The following is a 20386-nucleotide window of genomic DNA, read 5'->3' on the forward strand; positions in this document are numbered from 1 at the left end:
GGTTTTGGCAGAACAAAAAAATCCTTTCCTTGGCTGAGCTACATTCCTCAGATTTTTTTTTTTCCTTGTGAGCTCAGTCATAGTTTTTTATACACAATGCAGTAAAGGAAAAATTCTGCCTGCAGTGCAGGCACCTACTAATTTGCATGTGATAGCTGGGTGCCCAGGACCACAAGACAAATTTAGGGAAGGAGCAAGATGGAGAAACTGCATCTTGCAGTGGCCTGTGAATGGTCTCTTAGCGTTGTGATTTGCACAGCAGACAAGGACCTTTAGTTATTATTCTGAGCTCCTTCCTACAACTGCGCCATTTGTTCTGTTATTTGAAACAAAGTAGTTCATACTCTCATATGAAAAGCTAATTTGGTATCTGCTCCATACCTCCCGAGGAGGGAGCCCTTTCTCAGGGAGGTGAAGGAGCGTTTACCAGAATTGCTTAGAAGCATTACTGGGGAGCAGGGTGCCTCATGAATAGCTGTAGCTTGTTCCAGAGGAGACTTGGAGGAGATTTCAGTGCTGCCCTCGCAGTGTTTTTGTGTGTGCTGCCTTCTCCTTTGGAGAGGAATTTGGGGCAGGTGGGGCAGCTCCTGTGGGGCAGCCTGGCAGCGGTCCTCGCCTGCGACCTCCCACACAGGGCTCCCGTGTGGCTGACTTGTGCTTCACCACTTCTGTTACCACTCTTGCTCCTACTGACCCTTTCGCTACACAGCACACTCACATACTGGATGAGATACTGCCTCATGTTGCATGTGGTCTGTGAGGGTGGGGACTTTAAAAAGTAGAAACACCAGGAATTTGTTCTTTTGACAGCTGAGACGTAGCAGTGATTATTGCATTGCTTTAAAGGCTGATAAGTTTACAGACATGACTGATTTTTTTTTTATTAAAGACATTTTGAACAACCAAATGTAAGTGCTGTTTGACTGCATTTAGCATCTATCTGCGCAATTGTAGTGTAGGTTTTATCATGCTCAATGGTATTTGTGAATTTTCTTTTCCTCTTATGCCAAATTATGTCCATATATTGTTGATGTTATGTAAAGTAAGGAAGAGGCCAATCAAGGACAATTACCATAAGCCAAATTATAAAACAAAGCAAAATTCTTTCATACAGTACTTAAATAATCACATTGCTATAAAAGAACTTCTCAATACAATTATAGTGATTTTATTATTGCAAAGTACTACAACTCATATGCTATGGAAAGTATTTCTTGAAACCACAAGAGCATCATCTTCCTAAGACTTCTACTTGTGACTTATTGCACCACTAGAAATGACATATACTTCTTTGATTAACAATGACATACACCAGTTCTCCTGAATTTTCACATGCTGTAAGCCTGCATTTCAAGGGGTGGAAGGAAGAAAGGAAAACCAAGGAATCATGATGTTTCTGTTCTTAGTTTGTCTGGGGATTCTAATATTCTATCTTTAGGGTCGTTATAAATGTCATTTTCAAATAGAAATGATTTTAGGGTGTGTGTGTTTCAGGAGAGAAAGGGAGACGAATTCTTAAATACAAGTTTTTTTTACACACACATGTATGCAGAACTTCATTCTGTTAACAGTTTGGTAGATTTTCTTAGACTTCTCATCACAAGCCAGAAGCAGAAGCCACCTTATGTGAGGTAGGTTTCCCATGTTAAGCACATCCTCTGTTGAACCTGTAACTGTTTCTTTAAAAAGAAAAAAAGCCCGATGAAGATGAATTGTTGCTATCAATTGTTAGAGAAGAGGTAGTGTTTGATACTGCATTGTAGCTATTCTTTAGTCATAGTTTTACTGAAGGTTTTGAGATGAACTTTTTCAAAGCTTTATTTAAACTGGTATTAATTGGAGGTGCTTTTTAACTTTCCATGCTTTATATAGTATGCAGCTCTTCTTTTCAGTGATATGTTAACCGTCATGCAAATGAAGACTATCCGGTGTCTTTAGAGTAATGGAGTTAATAAGTAGTTATGGAAAAGTGTCTTAGAAAATCCTGAACAATTTCCATCTCAACACTAGTTTGGAAGGCAGCAGGAATACAGGGGTTCAGTCAGTTCCCACACCTTTGCAGCAGTGTACCAGCTAGCTCACAGAAATGTACAGAAAGGAGAAGGTGCCAGACTGACAAGGTGGGTGCTGTATTTTCAGTTTGAACAGGATTTGGTCTGTGAAAACATACAATGTGATGCTGAAATATGAATCTGTGGCCTGTTGCTGCTTTTATTCTAGCAAGTAGATGTGAGAGTTTTCTACCAGAGAGGAAAAAATAAATTCCTAAGGAAAATGCCATGTTTTAATGAACAACGCACATTAAGAACTTCAAACTTATCTAGAGAAGAAAATGGTGATACTAGTAATATGGTCAGGTGGAAGTTAATGTGTCCATCGTGGTCTGTTGTTTGAGCATTGCCAACAGTGAAATGACCTTAAAGCAATACCTTGCTAAGCAATTCTAGCAGAACATTCACAGAACTTTCTGTGGGATGTGTGCAGAGCTCGTCTTTATACTGATGACTGTGCTGTACTGGATGCTCAATGGATGAGAAGAACTCTAGATTCGGACAAAACATATAATACAATTCATAGTAAGGGGAATGTGTTGTACTCAATAGCCTTTTATTTTTGAGATGTAGCTCCCTTTTTCTCTTTGCTGTTTTTGCATACAGAAAAGTAAGTGCTTTATTCTGTGTTTGAGCAAGACAATACAATGATATAAACACCATTTACATTATTCATACCATTGTAAAAGTGCCATGCCTTAGGACTGCTGTGCTTTGCTTGATCTAATTTTTTTGTGCATGGCATGATTTTCTTAGAGTTGTATATTGCTCCCTTTATGTGTGTGAAGGAGTGTTCCTGATACAGGGAGGACATTGCTGTTCTATATGGTGAGAGGTTTCACAGTCTTGATGTTAGTAGTCCACATATCATGTGGTAATATGGAAATATTCAGAGTGAATTTAACGAAGAAGGCTAGAGTTTCAGACAGTGAGGTGGGCACAGCAGCAATTCCTCAGCTTCAGCAAGCTTCTATGCCTTAATATTCTATTTCTTACCCCTTTTATTTGCTTGTTTTAGCCTGCATGGCTCTTCCCTTTCTAAAGCAGAGGGGTTCTAGCTTTATTTATAGTCTCAAATTTTGCTCCTAGCATAATTATAATTTTCTTTTTGTTCTTTTGTCTTATGACTATGCACACCATTCAAAGGCAGTTTTCATACTCGCCTGGGTTTCTTAGGACTAATGATAATGCCAGTGACCCTTCCCCTTCCTGCCATCCTGACTGATGAAACTTAAGTTCATGCCATATTAAAAGGGTCCCAAGATGGAGTAGTGTTGTGTTGAGAAAGGTGCTAAATGAAATTTAAGGCATTTAATACACTTTTTTCTCAAAGTTTAATCACATTGGCTGGAGTCATTACCACTCACAGCTGCTGAGCCTTGCCTGCTTAGTTGGAGCAACCACTCCAAAGGTTGCATCAAAGAGGTTTTATGAACTCTCACCACTGTATGGGGCAGAATCAGTTGGTTTTGGTCATACTGTGCTGTTCCGTATTTAGGCTAACATTGCTGGCATTGCTGGAGCAGGTGGTAAGTTCTTTTGTGACTCCTTTCACCAAGAAAGCTCTGAGCATTATAACCTTCAGCAGGAAAGGCAGTTAAGTGCTATTTTGTGCTATGAGCACAGTGATTTAGAAAATGAACACGTATCCATGACTGGTTAATGTTTGTGATATCAGATCCATTTGCAACGGCCTTTGAGTTTACAAGAAACAAATTGTATTTGTGTCCCATTTACTCTTAAGGCTGCTTTATCTTGCTGTGGAAATGCAAAAATGTTTTTAAATAGAAGTAATGAGAGACCTGCTAATTACAATGGTGTATTTTTTTATAAAAAAAAATGACCCATGACAATTTTATGGGAGGAAATATGACAGGAGGATATATTAGTAGATTTGAAGGTGGAGGAGAGCAAAAAATGAAGCATGTTAATTGACAAAGTTCAGCAATATACTTGTGTATATTGAAATGGGTGACATTGGGAAGGTGGAGGTGTATTAATCTATTGTGTGCGCTCATGTAGATAAGAAAACAGTATGGCATAGATTTTAATAGTTTTAAATTCACACATACAATATAAGGGGAAATCTTGTGTTCATGAAAGGAAGGGTAGAATGGGATTGTCTCTGAATCGTTACATGCAGTGAGCTCTGAAACAAAGCTTATCTGCCTGCTCCTTACAGGTTTGCTGAAATGACTGTATCTGGTTAAAGAAAATGCGCATTTTAGGCATGATCGTTTGTGTGAAACATAACCCAAGTGGTTCCTCACAAACTTGGACAACAGAACATGATCACTGTATTGGAAATCACTGAGTTCAAAACATCCTGTTTTTCTTCTTTCCCATTTTGTTATGGCAGAGCGGGCTAAGTGTTATTGAGGGCTTTTCTTTCTAGTGCTGCCTTGTATTAATTCTTCTGTAACTTGTTGAGCTTTCCATGCAGATAGGGTATTCAACGAATGACACTTGTTCTATTATATTTTCCTAAAGCACCTGGATGAGAAGGAATTGTGTGATGGAGAACGATACTGACTTTTTTTTTTGGTGTGTCTGGGCTATTAGGAGAATGATATTATAAATTTAAAGGTGGTAGTCTGTTTAAACAGTTGAGACTGGCTGGCACAGTAGCCATTTTAGAGTACATTCCTGGATTAAGAAAATATTATTGATATTTGATATGTAAGAATAAGGCTTTGAAGAAGGGGAATTAATCTCTGTTGTGGTAGAGACCACTGCAATTTTTGCACCGTGAAACTACTAACAGTATTTGAGGACAGGGTATTGTGGTCCTGAATAGAGGTCAGCATGCCAGGCAAGTGTGACACAGATGGGTCTGGAGTAAAACAGTTCTTGCTGATGGACAGCCGTCAAGCAAGTGGGATAAGAGACAGCTGAGGGCTGCTTCTCCTGAGCATTGTACAGTTATTTGTGTGAAATGATGTCTCCATTCTCCCACCCCCAGCCATGCATTAGATTGGTCAGCCAAAACCTGCTTGAAAGTAGGTAATTTACTCTGTCTGGGCAAGATGGGGACTTCTCTTATTTTCTTTTCTTCTCTAGGAGAAAGGTATTGTCACAGCTGTCGGTGTAAAGGTACAACTGCGGCTTTCAGATCAGCCTGGTGATTTTAGAGTTGCTCAGTAATTTTGTATATAATTGTAGCTCATGTAGGGTGTCACAGTGGCAGCCTTAGTGTATAGCGGTGCAGAAAACCTGACTGGCAGAAATTTTATTTGGACCATTGTTTCCTGCATAGTAGGTGAGGTTTCTTTCTTTTTTTCATCAGAATGCACATACTTTTTTTTTCCTTGTAAAATGATTGAACAATTTGTTTTTTAAAAACCTGGCAGCGTAGAAAAAGCTTGTTCAGACTTGTTTACCACTACCATGGTTAGAGTTATTCAAGCTGCTATGCTGATGTGAACAAAAGAATTTTAGGGAGAGTGTTCAAAATAATTTTAGATTATTTTCATAAATTTTTCATGTTTTAGCTGATAATTCACAACTTGTCAACTATAAATACTAAGGATAATTTCTCTTTTTAAATTGTTGTTCTAAAATTGCAAATTGGGATTTTAAATATTTTTAACAAGCTAGCAGCTATTCATGGTGCTTTGTGGTAAGCAGGAGTATCTCTGGTATGTCAATAAATCTGTGTTGTTATCAATCTTTTTCAGGTAAATATCACTCCTTCCATACATTCCACTGGTGAGTTCCCCCAGCTTCTCCACCATGGTGTGAACGTGGGTTTCTTACCACATAATGAGTCATATTTGTTGGCTCAGCAGAATGGCAGCCCAGCTAATGTGCTAGAAACATCGATGAGATCCATCACTCCTCAGATTAATGGGAAATCCTCTAGTGATGACTTTGAGCAGCTGATCAGAAGTATGTCCCAGGTAACCATGTCTTCTGCTGGCCCTGAAATGTGGCAAACAATAGCATACTTGATGTAAAAACCTAAGATAATCTCTTCATGTGAGGAACAACTGGTAATGAGAAAGCAGGATTGGAAAAGTAGCCTTGATGTTGTTACTGCTGATACTGTCTTTAGTTGGGCAGTGTGACACTCACAGATCTGTATGCCATTATCTTTCTGGGCTTGTTGCAGGACTGATATGTGCATGCAGGAGATGCTTTGTCAAAGCATGTTTTTGTCTATATCATTTATGAAGCCTAGTTGTGCTGCTTCATTGGAAATAAGACGAAAACTTCCTTTTTGGGCTTACTGTGCATTGTTTTGTAATATTACTACTTTTCTGTGGTAGACAAAATCGGTGTTTGAGTCTCTTCGGTGGCTGGGGCTGAGAATGGACGGGCATGTATTTTAGCATTTTTCTAATTAACCCTTAATAGAGCTTGCTACAGGAAGTCCTCTGCTGTTCTTCTGGAAACACTTTTGCACAGTTCGACTTTTTCCTCTCTTCTTGAAATTCATCCTCTTATTTCTTGTTTGGCATCAAGGTTGGCCTGTACCCTCTGAAATTTTGTAGTCCTCTGTATCTTAGTCTTGTCACTACTGATCCTGCACTCATTTAGCTGATTTTTTTCTGGTTTTCCTCTTCTGATCCAAAGAACCCTTTCTAAAGAAACCTTTATCTCTCAAATCTTTTGTAATTGCTACCTTTCTATATGATAGCTAGAAATGAGCACTGAAGAACTGTATTTCAGGTATCAGCTTGTGTAGCCTTGTCCAGCTCTAGAAATAAAATTGAAAACTCATTTACCAAGTTGTTTAACACATTGATTAATGCTGCTTTTTGGCATTTTTAATATTCATCCACTTTTCTTCTGCCAAACAGGGTCGTCTTGTTGAGACAATTGAGCTAATTAAACCTCTAAGTGGTGGTCTGGGCTTCAGTGTTGTGGGACTCAAGAGTGAAAACAGGGGAGAACTGGGAATATTTGTGCAAGAAATCCAGGAGGGAAGTGTGGCACATCGGTAAGAATACTACTGGAATATTTTTCTGTACCAAATGTTAACATGACACTGTGATTTAGTGGTGTTATTGCTATTGTATTTGTGGTACAAGAATGTTTTTTGCTTGTATTATAAGCCATGCATCCTACCAGGTTTAAAATAATTCACCACAACAGCTTTTATAATTTTGGAATAGAGCACTGTATGATTTGTGCTTGAAATTTACTCAGAAGTAATTTCTTTGTGGTTTGCTTGTATTCTCTCTCTTTCAACAGGGAAAAAAGAGAGGCTACAGTTCTGTGTCATGGCTTTAAAAACTAAAATACAGGTGTTGGCATCCTTGATTACACTGAAAAATAACTTGGTCCTAAGAAATCCATTGCAATTAGAAGGGTTGGTTGTGGAGTAGGGCCCTATTATACACGTGTAAGAAATCCATCTTTTAAGTCAAGCGAGGCTTGACCTGAAGTCTTTGGAGTCTTAAGAAGAAGTACTCGGTGTTATCAGAAACTCAGCTTGTTGAAAGTATGCTTTAGACTTTAGTCCTGATTCCACAAGCTGTGTTGAAAGAAAAGGATTTCTGCTGTAACAACAGCCCTAGTGAGCAAACTCATTGGTGAATGGCAGCAATACTGGTTCATGGCAGACCCAGGCATTGTTCTGCAGTGGGGTGTATCACTCAGTTCAGATTTGCTGATCAGGATCCTGGTTAGAGGTGCTTCATGGTGCAGTCTGCATGTCGTGGGGGATGGCTGGATCATTTTGGTGCTCATTACTGGATTTTTTTAATCTGCCTAAATCCCCCTTTTTCCTTCTCCTCATTTCCCCTTAGCCCCCTACTCCCTTCCAAGTGGCTTTTGCTTTTGCTCCTCATATTCCAAGGAGTTGAGACCTATCTTCAGTGAATCAAGTCCTGCCTGACTTGCTGGCAAGAAGAGAACTATTCAACAACTGTTACAGGACTCATATATCAGAAAGGCCCCAGCAATTATAAATCTTCCAAAGCACTCTGAAAAACGGTTCAAGTTCACAAGTAAAATATTATGGGTTAAGGCAAAATAGTGTTTTTCCTGAACGATGCTGAGTACCTTGGCTTCTGTGCTACAGGTGTAGAAGTTCGTATAATAGGGAGCCTTATCTTTGTTGGCTGATGTTTGTTTTGTAAAGCATTGCCACTTCGGGATACTAAAGGCATGACTCCAAAGTCCTTGCTGGTTTGTTGTGAAAGTAATAGAAGGGGTGGAAGAGGTAGAGGATAACTTGTCTGTGTAGGCTTCATACAGTTCCTTTGAAGTAGGTCTGGGGAAAGGCTCAGTATGTAATTCTACAGCAGTGTTTCCTTTGTCAGAAAGTGAAGTATTATTCTATAATTTATTCAAGCCTTATTTTTTTTTCTTATTTAAAAGGGATCTTTTGTATCATTTTCTTTCTGTTTCTCTCTCAGCTTCCCCCACCCTCCCCCCTTTTGGGGAGGGAGTGGTTGTGCAAAGCAAAATTAGTTTCCATAACATCTTGATGGAAATGTGTTCCATTCTTCAGTTTGATAAATATTCAGAATGGGTGCACTGAACAAAATAAAGCACTTGGTCTGTTAAGCAAGAGACTCAAAGTTGAGAATAAACATAAGTTCCCAGGCTATGGTTGGGAATGACTGAGACCTAATGTGCTTAGTCTCAGATGGGGGTACAGGGAGAAGAAAGCTAGCTAGGGGGTAGCAGCCAGGGGAGAGTGGCAGTGGGATTAGCTTCAAAGGAAGCAATCATCAGGGTGCCGCATCAGCTCCTTTCAGCAAAACTGCAGGGAAAGATTAAAAAGTGGGTGAAATACAGAACAGGATATTAAAAGTACTGGAAAATTGTCAAAATACTGTAATTTCTCTGGCAACACTCTTTTGATTTTTTTGTTTGTTTTGTCATCCCCCTTCCCTGTTTATATATATGTGACAGAGATGGAAAGCTGAAGGAAGCAGATCAAATCCTTGCTATTAATGGACAAGCCCTTGATCAGACAATTACACATCAACAGGCTATCAGCATCCTACAGAAAGCAAAAGATAACGTCCAGCTAGTTGTGGCCAGAGGCAGTTTCCCTCAACTCATAAGTCCTGTAGTTTCCCGGTCTCCTTCTGCTGCTAGCACAGTTTCAGCCCATTCCAACCCGGTGAGTATACCCCAAACATATGTTTATTCAGTTTTGGGCATGTATGTGCTTTCTGTATTGAGACACTTTTTGTAACTCGTATGTATATTTCCTTCACAGTTCTAGAGATTTTTCTTCCATGTATATTTGTTTCACTTTGTCCCATACAAAGAGTAGAAAATATGTAGCCTTGCTGGGTGGATCTTGATGTTGGCCATATTCCTTCTTCCCATCTGCCAAACTGTGTCCAACAGTGCGTATAGAACCTATTTGTCTTACATTGTAAAGCTCAATTTTGAGTTAGTAGTAAACAGGATCTTTTTCTCTCTTTTCTTCTGCTTGGGTATACAGACATTTTTGAGGAATTACAGTCTGATTTGCACTACCAGCTGAATGGCTGCTTCTCTGTTTATTCCTCAGTTGTCTTTTTAGCAGTTACTCTCACATAAAGCAACAGAGAGCCATCAAAATGCCATGTGTGGGTACACACTGTAGGACCCATAGAAAGCAGTTGTGCTACATTTTCTTTCTTTTGAAAGCTTTTGTGCAACTAGTTGAAGAGACGTTAGCTCAGAAGTGTGGTGATACTAAGCACACTTTTCTCTTCCTGGTGTCTTCCTCATGTAATGGCTGATACATTTTTGCTTGCCCTGGGGTTATACAACCTGTCTTTGGTTCCTGTATGTTTCATTGTTCAGTTATCTGTGTCTTTTCTTTACATTAGGGTGGCCTAAAATTGGAGGTATATGGAATGATCAGCCTGGAAAAAAGAAGCCATTTTAGTGATCATTTTATCCATTATCATAAAACATTTGGTGACATAATTTCAGAATTACTGTTTTATTAGGTGTACGGAGATGTTGCTGATGAGTTTAACCTTTCCTGTCAGCATACAGGAAAGGCCTACATTCTTGTAATATTCCTGTTACATACTTATTTTCTTTATGTGACTACCTCTGTATTTTCTGAACAGCATCTGCCTCTTGAAAAAATGTTACTTTTAAACCTGTCCCTGGTCCTTCTGTTTTTAATTATGCATATCTTTTCTAGTTGTCTTGTTCCTTTAGCTTTCAGTTGCTGCTGGAAATCAGCTTATCTTGAGGCATTCTTTTTCCTTAGGGCATTGCTTTATAGTCCTGGGTTTATGTTAAGACTGTGGATACCCAAACAAATACTACAGGGCTTTAAATTTGCAGCACCTTGATTTATTCCAAACTAGCGACTTATTTTTGAGGTCTTGCCTGGTGGAGTACCAACTGCGGTTTTAAATTTTAGATGAGTTTATGATGTGATTTGTTCTTATACTCAACAATATCATGAAAACTCTAGTCATCTGTTCAGTACTGTACCATGTGAAATACTATTTGTCTTTCTTTCAGAGCAGTTATATGTCTGCCACAAAAATGAAGCCTGTAGTCAGTTATTTCATTCCAATGTGGTTGACATCAGACAACCCAGAAATTGTTGTTCACTACACAGGAGGCACTTCTGCTAATGTGTAGCTCACAATGTCTAGTGCTGCTTTCAGTCTCAGCCTCTGAATGGGGTTTATGCTTTCTGCTGTGCTTTGTTATAATTGCCAGTGTGAACACGTACACATCTGAAGATTTTATTTTACAGTTCTGCAAAATTTCCTAGAAGTGTTATTTTTCTTACTGACTGCAATGAGGCATGGAGGTGGACAATCATAGGTCATTGCATAAATTCTTTCAGCAGTCAGGTTCTTGAAAGGCTAGACACACTTAACTGATGTCAGAGTATATGGGAATGGCACAAAGCTGCTCCAGGGGAGTTTCAGACTGGACATTACGAAGAAATTCTTTACTATGAGGGCGGTCAAACACTGGAATAGGCTCCATCAAAAGATGGTTGATGCCCCAAGCCCGTCATTGTTAAAGAGGCATTTGGATAATACCCTCATTAATGTATTTTAAATTCTGGTTGGCCCTGAAGTGGTCCAGCAGTTGGACTAGATGATCTTTGAACGTCTCTTCCAACTGTTCTGTTTTGTTCTATATTGTTCCATTCTCTACACACATCTGATCCTTTCAAGAGGAGGTACAGCTGTTAGAGATGAGCAATTTATTACTAAATATTATGTAATCTTATATATAATAATAGTTGAAAAGGTCCCACATACCTACCTTTATTCTACCTTCCTTCGTTCAAAAACTCACCCAAGAAATAAGAGAAAATACTTTGCAAATTTTAATACATATGTCCTTATTTTAATCACATGCAAATGTAATGTTTATTCCTTTGAGGTTCACTGGCAGCACGTGGAGACCATAGAGTTGGTGAATGATGGCTCAGGTTTGGGATTTGGGATAGTTGGAGGAAAGTCAACTGGAGTGATTGTTAAAACCATCCTCCCAGGAGGGGTAGCTGATCAGGTAAATTCAACTTAACCTTCTGTTTACCATTCTGTATAGTGTGAAGTTAAGCTTTACTTTTATATTCATGCTAAGTAATGCTAGCTTTTTTCCTCTAAATATAAAAATGAGAGAGCAAGTGATGAAATTTATCCTCAGTAATGTAGTGTTTAGTGTAGGGATCTGTGCATTTTATCGTACCAGCTGGGTTAGGCTCCAGATCATTTTTTCCAAACTGTTACATTGTATCTGTGTGGTGCTGATGCCTTTAGACTCCTAATTCCTTTATGAATATACTGGTTGTAATCTAAGGAGGGACCAGTCAGTTTACCTCCTCTGCCCATACAGTTATAAAGAATGATGCATCAGCTTCTCTCTGTTGGGCTTACTTGAGGTTGGAACAGGCATCTGGGCTCATGTGTCTGCTTCTTGACACGGGCTGTGTGACTGCCTTTGTTCATGCCTGAAGGGCTCAGAAGAAGTGAAATTGGTCATCACAGTCTGTTTCAAACTTGTCCATGAGCAGATAGATAGATTAATTTTTCAGACTTTAATGCTTTTCCCGTGGACTAAATTCCTATAAAGCTTTTCTATTGGTTAATTAAATAGGAGAATAACCCTAAATAGCTATGAGTGTAAGGCGATATAACTACCCGAATCACGCTAAGAGAGAAATGTATTTTATTTTGAAGTTATGGTTAATCCTGAGGGCCATTTTTTAAACAAGCATAAAGCTGAGTGTACATTTTTAAGCTGTGTTTGGAACTGAAGCCTGAAATTCTCTAAACTACATGCAGCTGTTACATATTAGTAGGTAGTAACCATAACTGTGTATTTTTTTCAAGCCCCAGTGACTGTTTTCTTGAAAAAAGGATGTCCTGGATATTTCTGGGGAAATTTCTAGTAAAAGTAATATGCTCTTAGGCAACATACTTGTCTTCTCCATGCTGTCAGGGTATTGATGTGGCATTCAAAAAAAGTCACCTACTTCATATATATTAAAAGTAACTAAAGTCATGCAGTCATTTTCTATTTGTATGATTTATGGGAGAAGTTGCAAGATGTTATTGATTTTTTTTTTTCATTATTACTCTTCTTCCAGCATGGGAGACTGTGTAGTGGAGACCACATCTTGAAAATTGGTGATACTGACTTGGCTGGAATGAGCAGTGAGCAGGTGGCGCAAGTTCTAAGGCAGTGTGGAAATCGAGTGAAACTGGTGATTGCAAGAGGTCCTATTGAGGAGCCACCTCCACCAGCAGTCCCACCAGGTACTCCAGTACCCATCTCGACACCAGAGAAACAGGTAAGCAATAATAAATGTACTTAACTTGTGCCAAACTTTTACTTCAGACTTCATTTTCTTTTTACATCTGTTTGAATGTCTTTCATGCTTATGTTCTCAGAAGTCAACATTTTCATATCCAGTAGTGGTGTTTTTATCTTATGCCCTGGGAGGCTTTAAATGCTGTCAGTCCACAGTGCAAGGAACTACATGCTTGAAGTCTTCTGGGATCCGGGCTTGGGATTAGAAGTTATTCAGGTCATACGTCTGGGTTAATTAACCCTTTTGACTTGCTTATAATTATGCAGTGATACTTCAGGAATAGCAGAGTCCACATAATGTTTTCTTGAGACAGAACATAGTGGTTCTTTAGCATTTCTCTGTCCACTTATCCTTTTACTCTCCAGGAGCACTTGTTTCTGTATCATTGCAGCCATCCATCAGACAGTTCTTCTCTGTGCCAGCCACCACACAGAGGCTGCCTCTTTCCTGCATCACCTGACATTGGTCATTTACTAGTCATTTTCCAAAGAAAACCAGCTGCTACCCTTACTCCCTTGCTGATGATTATACTCTGTACTGTTACTCCTCAGACTAGCCATGACTCCTCTACAACTCTCAGCTACAGCTCTCAGCATTAGCCTTGTCAGCTCAAAACCTCAATGATATAGGTCATTCCCACATTTGCTGCAAAGCCTGTTTTCAGGGAAGTAAGGAACAGTAGTATTGTGTTGTATGTAGTTATAAGCAGGTATATTTAAATATGAATACTTTTAAGTAAGTGAATGAAACAAGAAAAAGGTGGTTGCTTTGGAGCCTACAAGTAAATAAAATTTATGCAATGCAAAGAATTTTTCATTTTCTTTTTCCTGTTTTTTTTCTAGACATATTCTACAAATTGCATTTCAGATATATCACTAAAAAAAATCCTTCTTTAACAATTCCTGGCATGATTACCAGTGTTTTGCCTTTGTCCCTTGTAATGGTATCTGTGGGAAAGAAACAGATACGTTCATCCCATCTGTTGTGTTTATAAGGCTAACTAAGAAAGTTAGTCGTAACATGCACACTGAGTCTTTTCTGGGTATCTGAGAGGAGAGAGTGGTGGTTTTGTGTCTCTACAGTACTGAGGCATGAGACCCTGGCTATAATATTTCAGGTAAAAGGATCAGTGTGTGGCCTGAGTATTACTTATCTGTGATGTAGCAGTTTCGGAAGGGAATCTGAACATGATGATTTGTCTGTGTGTATTTCTTAATTGTTTGCTTTTCTGAGGCTATGTGATGAGTTGTTAAGGGCCAGTTGCAGGATTGTGGAATTTCTAGTAACAAGAAAAAATTCCAAAGCCCACAAGAAGCAAAAAGTGACTTTTTTTGCCACCTTCCTTTTCATTTCTGTTATTTTCAATACCTTGTCTCTGGTATGCCACTTCCAGCAGAAGGCACACTGTTTTTAAACTGCCTTTGCCTGCACAAAGTCTCGTTCATGGGGTGAACATTCAGTTAATGGTACTGCAACCTCCGTAATTTGGATTTGTGTGTTAAACATGAATTGAGTGAAGATGATGACTGATACAGCTTTGTTTGTCTGCTTCTTCCTCGAAAATACATGGTGGCTGAAGACTACGTGAGGCTCTTGACACTCAGTGAGAGCAGAATGCTTCTCCAAAATTGGCATTTCTCATCCTGTTCAATGTAGATATATTTCGTGTAAAAAGTGATGATATTACAGAAATTGGAGCAGATTTTTAGCATCATAGTTCTCTTGAAGTATCCTTTGCCCCTACCGCCCCCCCCCCCCCCTTTTTTTTTTTGTTTTTGAACACATACATACTCAAATAGTCAATGTGGGTTTAGGTGATATCTGCCTGGTTTCCATATTGGCACTTTACAGATATTAGCTGTTGTTTGTCATGCAAAAGAAGCAGAAAAAAAATCAGAGTATAGCAGGTTCATCATAGATTCATACTATATTTATAAATGCCCATTTCAAATACGCATGTAAGTACTGATGCCCATATAAATATAATGAAATTGAAGCTTTTTATGTTCCAATCTAAATGATTCTATGGTTCTATGTGAAATCATATATGTATCCATAGTAGCTATGGAATTGGCTAGTAAGTACACATTTTAGACAGCTGAAAGATGAAAATTTCTTGGAAAAATAAGTTTTTAATGTTGATTTTTTCCTGTTAATACAAAAGCAATATTGTTGAAATGGGAATTTAATATGTATCCTCCTGTAATAGATATTTTCATTAACAATAAGTAAATGAATTCTTTTCCCTAAAATTCTTTGTTATGGAAATTCAGAGTGCTGTAGTAGGTGTTATTGAAGGTTGTCATTGTTTAGCTAGCTGGAAGTATAATTGCTACTTGCTAAAAAAGAAATTTTAAGTCTTTCAAAGATGAGAAAAATAATTTCCACAGTAGAAACAGCTTTGGTTAAGTTTTAAGCTTGGTATGCTTAGGAAAAAATAGCTATAGTTATTCAACAAGAATTTAAACAAGTAGAATACAGAATATAATTTTGATTATTATAATTTTTTTAAGAACACAGCAGTCTAAAATTGAGTCTTAGGAAGTACCAGAAGGGCAGTAAGGTATGTATAATAGTATTTAAGCAGGATTTGTATAACTTGCTGTACAAGATGTTTATTGTTCAATTTGTTCAACTTCCATCAGTCGTTTCTGTCATCACATGACTTTATAGGCTGGAGAGTAGTATCCCAGGGGCACTGGGGTGGAGAAGGCATGGTCTGCATTACTTTACAGTGAGCAATGTTATCTGTGTGTAGTTTCTCTGCTGAATACCAAATAAGAGCAGAAACGAAGTTGGTACTCTTTTTTTTTTTTTTTTTAAATTTATGTCTAACTTTACAGATCAATGTTAATGACATGAAAGAGTGTGGTGGACCTTTTTTAAAAAACAACACACTTTCTTTCTAACTATACTTTTCTTATTAGGCAGATGCTTCTGTTGATAGTTGTGAAGATGGGGAGAAATTTAATGTGGAACTCACTAAAAACATCCAGGGATTAGGAATAACTATTGCTGGTTACATTGGAGACAAAACATCAGGTAATGGTAGACTCCTGTGATCTACTAAACAATTTATTGTGTAGTATGGTGTAGTTGCTTTAAATTTGAATGCATGTAATTTAGTTTTGGTATAGCATGTCTTAAAAACCCTTGACCAACATAAAAAAAAAAAAAAAAAAAAAAAAGGAATTGGTTTCTTTTTGGAGGAGATTCAGATTAGAAGTAATCAATTTATATTATAAGATCTCACCTTAGTATTTTTTGATCAGTTTTTTAAATTCACTCTTGTGCTTGTGCTTATATCGTTTTGAAAAACATTGCTAAAATAGATTGAGGCATTTTTATGAGAACTGGCTGATCTTTTTAAATCACAGTTTCATTTTTAAAAGGCCCTTACGAGATAATATATTAGTATTCTGATGATTTTTAGCAAGTATTACTAGTAATGCTTTTTAAAACTACGTGTATAGTACTGCTGGCAGATCAAGAATTCTTCTCGGTGAACTCTGGTTATACTCAGTGTTGTGTTTTTTTATCTTTTGGGCTGTTGCAGATTTAGATTAATTTATTCATTGACTTCCAAATACACTAATGTAAACAACCAAAAAAAAAAAACCAACAAAAAACATATCAGTGTACATAACAATTGTGTATTTTTTACTTTGTAATTTCAACTACAAGTTGCAGAAAAATGATCAAGAACTCTGTGAGGCCTCCATAGAGGGGTTTGGCAAGTGAAATACTGTTGTGAAGGGCCAGTTGTCAGATGCGTCATCAAACTTCTCAAAGAGCTGTTGTTTTGACTCTTACCCGTGTACATATTGTTAGGAAAATGTATCAATAGATACATTGGAGTTTATAGACATAATCAATTGGCTTTGAGAAGCTGAATTAAATTTTAACAATCTATTCTGTAGCATAGGATGGTTACAGCTTATTTAAGTACGCTCTTTAGCATCTTTCAGTAAAATCTTTAAAAGGCAAATTAAGTTGTAGAATGTGGTAGATCTGGTAGTGTATTTTGACTGATGCAGTGTTGGAGTATCAGCAGTTTTAGACCTTAAATTATTGTGCTGCATGTAACTGCAGTAGAAAATCTTTGTGCCTTAAGCACTAATTAAGTACCTCACATTACATAATCATTAAGTCAAAATTAAAAACAATTTTGCTGTGACAGAAGCAACAATGAAACTGCTGGACAATGAGAACTGTAGTCGAATCTTTCTTCACACTGGCAAGTAACAGCTTGTCGTCTTACCATACAGCTGTTACAGGATATGAAAATGCTTGGAAACCAGGAAGACAAGGCATTTAATTATTTACAAAACTTGGGAAAACAATGAATTAAGAAAAAAGAGAAAATTGTCAATCTCATGACTTAAATATACTTGTTGTCTTATTCTTCCTAAGTTGAATATAGTCATTAGAGCAAAACAGAGATGTATTATTCAGTCGTGCTAAGATTTGTCATATCGAGGCCAAGTAAAAAATGAGTCTTCATGTCTGTGTAGACACTGGCGTATCTTGACAGCTCTTAGAACCGATTTTGCCATGCCTTATCTTCCCATTGGAAGTACTCCGAATGCAACGTCCTGCATCTGGGCTGAGGCAATGCCAAGCACAAATACAGGCTGGGTGGAAAGTGGATTGAGAGCAGCCCTGACGAGAAAGACCTGGGGGTGTTGTTGTTGAGAAACTCAGCATGAGCTGGCAGCGTGCGCTTGCAGCCCACAAAGCCAACCATATGCTGGGCTGTATCAAAAGCAGCATGGCTAGCAGGGTGAGGGAGGGGATTCTCCCCATCTGCTCTACTCTTGTGAGACCTCACCTGGAGCCCTGCGTTCAGCTCTGGGGCCCCCAGCACAAGAAGGACATGGACCTGTCGCAGCAAGTCCACGAGGATGGCCATGAGGATGGTCAGAGGTCTAGAACATCTTTTGTGTGAAGACAGGCTGAGGGAGTTGGGGTTGTTCAGCTCGGCGAAGAGAAGGCTCTGGTGAGACCTTATAGAGGCCTTCCATTACCTAAAGGGGGCTTACAGGAAAGCTGGGGAGGGACTCTTTGTCAGGGGGTGTAATAATAGGACAAGGAGGAGAGGTTTCAAAACTAAAAAAGGGTATTTTAGATTTTAGGAAGAAGTCCTTCACTCAGAGGGTGGTGAGGCACTGGCACAGGTTGACCAGAGAAGCTGTGGATGCCCCATCCCTGGAGGTGTTCAAGACCGGGCTGGATGGGGCTTTGGGCAACCTGGTCTGGTGGGAGGTGTCCCTGCACATGGCAGGGGGGTGGAACTGGGTGGTCTTTAAGGTCCTTCCAGCCCAAACCATTCTCTGGTTCTACTTGTTAGTCAGAGCTGGAACATTTGTTGAGAGGAATGGAATTCTGTTAAGATTTCTGAAACAAATGTAGCAGGCCTGTGACCATCAGACCTGATTTCGTGGCAGTTCATGCTAATATTTTTCTTTATTTTATGTATAATAATGTGAATAATGATGTTGGAAGTCCAAATATTTTCCCTTTCCTTAGCTGAAGTTATTTCAAATTGCACTGTGATTTTTCTCAAATTGATTTTTTTCTGTAGATGTTTTTTATATGTGACTTTTACCTTCAGATTTAAAATCAGTAGTTGTCAAAAATACATGGCTTTTTGGTTGTTCATTTTTCTTTTGCTTTTGTGCCTATTTTACTATTGGATGAAACAGACTTAAAGCTGTGGTTAAGAGCTGGTTCAAACAAACATTGTAGTCCTGCCTGTTTATAATTTTCTGCATTTGTTTATCCAAGCATACAGTTTCTTAAGCAGTTACTAAGTGCATAGAAAATACAGAATTTACTAGGTTAGTACACTCAACCTGAACTTTCTGCCCTGTAATTCTAAATCTAACCAAGTGTAAGAGAGACTTTTTTTTTGTCAATGTTGTTTTTAACATTTAGATTAGATTAAATTAGAATATTTTTTGTTCTTTTGCAGTAAACAGTGTAAATTTGGAGTAGTAAGATTTTGAGTAAAATCAGGTGTATTGCAAGCTGACATTAATCAGACTTACTCTTTAGGAATGTTTTACTTAAAGCATCTACTTTCATGGTGATTCTTTCCTTGTCTTACCTCAAGATTGGGTTTTCTTTCTTTTTCTTCCTTTGGCTGGTGACATTAGTAGGTGATTGTTGCATTATTTAAAATGTTCCCTTAATAAATTTGTTTATTTGCTCTGCTTTTTCATCCCAGAACCTTCTGGTATCTTTGTGAAAAGCATTACAAAAGGCAGTGCTGTTGAACATGATGGCAGAATCCACGTGGGAGATCAAATTATAGTTGTAAGTAAACAAAGAAATGAAAATACTTGTCTGCCAAGCTCTGTACTTATACAAGTTGTGAAGGAGCGCTCATGTAATACTTACTTAAACCATTTAAGATTGGCGTTGAAATGGTGAGTTGCCTTTTGACTGAATATTCAATTAGAGTATGTTTCTGATTTTGCTACCTTTATGTAACTATTTTTTTGGAGAAAACTTTCAAGTATATCTGTATCTTACAAGTTTAGGAGCTTTGAAACTGATAAGGCAGAGTTTCAAAGTTTAATACAAGTTAAGCAGCTGTTTTCAAAATTATTTCTCAAGTATGTTATTAAAATTTTAGATGGTCAGAGAAAGAAGAAAATATTTTCATGCATAGAATGTTGCTTTTTTGGTGAAAATTGTGTCATAAATGAAGGAACCATGCTTTTGTGTCTGTATTAGATGTACTTGCATTTGTGTGAAGGCAGCACTAACAAATTGTGATCTCTCTTCTAGTATGAATATGCCTTCATGTTTGTCTGTGAAAGTATGTATGGTTTTTATAATGATTTAAATGCTGAGTTCAAATGGCTGAAACAAATCAATGCGAAATTTGATTTCTTTTGCTACTGCAGATGCAGGAGAAAAAGATTTTAGATGACTGTAGGCAAAAAGATAATAAATGTTTTAAAAATATGTTTTACTTAATTGTGGTGGAAAAAATAAATAGTCCCAGCTCATTTTAATTACTTTTTATTTAGAAGGGCACCGGAGTTGGAAGTAGTTCAAAAAAGGACAAGAAAATGACTAAGGATGTAAGAGGAGTCATTCTTCATGCAAGAAGAATTAAAATAATGGGATATGTGTGCTATATACATAGACCTAAACATTAATGGGCCAAGGGGATGTAACATTGCTTCGAAGTTTTTCAAAAATTACAGATTCCAAGGCGTGAGATGTAGAAAGAATAGGGTAATATGGAGCTTGCAGAAAGGAGAATGAAAAGTTGTATGTACTAGGGACAATGGGATGAAAATGAGCAACTCCAAAACATTTCTTGAGTTTCAGAAAGTGAAATCGAGTTAATGAGCTAGTGGGATAACTTCAAACAGAAGAGGCCAAATTTATATTCCCTAAAGCATTAAAATACTGGACCATAAATAACATCTGGACAGCTGATAGAGTGATAAGGTAATTGGACTTCATAGTGTTCAGTAGTAGACTTTTCTGCATCTGAGATTACCTGACTCCAGAAGTGCTATGCTCCGTAGTTCTCCCTATGACAGTGAATGAATGT

General features: G+C 38.0%; 1 protein-coding gene across 32 annotated transcripts in view; it reads left to right on the forward strand.

Annotated features, from left to right (window-relative positions):
* MPDZ (multiple PDZ domain crumbs cell polarity complex component) overlaps positions 1 to 20386 on the forward strand; it is a 104528-nt gene that overhangs the window by 14127 nt on the left and 70015 nt on the right. For 24 of the 32 annotated variants that reach the window (XM_040542369.1, XM_040542372.1, XM_040542379.1 and 21 more), the window contains 7 exons: positions 5729 to 5950; positions 6854 to 6993; positions 8919 to 9132; positions 11376 to 11504; positions 12586 to 12789; positions 15738 to 15852; positions 19040 to 19128. In XM_040542369.1, coding sequence (XP_040398303.1) covers positions 5729 to 5950; positions 6854 to 6993; positions 8919 to 9132; positions 11376 to 11504; positions 12586 to 12789; positions 15738 to 15852; positions 19040 to 19128 — 1113 coding nt within the window. Of the gene's footprint in view, positions 1 to 704; positions 824 to 1438; positions 1443 to 5728; positions 5951 to 6853; positions 6994 to 8918; positions 9133 to 11375; positions 11505 to 12585; positions 12790 to 15737; positions 15853 to 19039; positions 19129 to 20386 lie in introns of those variants that run through there. The other 8 variants (XM_040542398.1, XM_040542380.1, XM_040542400.1 and 5 more) reach the window with 4 other exon arrangements.

The sequence above is a fragment of the Cygnus olor genome, chromosome Z, assembly GCF_009769625.2.
Source record: "Cygnus olor isolate bCygOlo1 chromosome Z, bCygOlo1.pri.v2, whole genome shotgun sequence".
In the NCBI taxonomy this organism is placed as follows: domain Eukaryota; kingdom Metazoa; phylum Chordata; class Aves; order Anseriformes; family Anatidae; genus Cygnus; species Cygnus olor.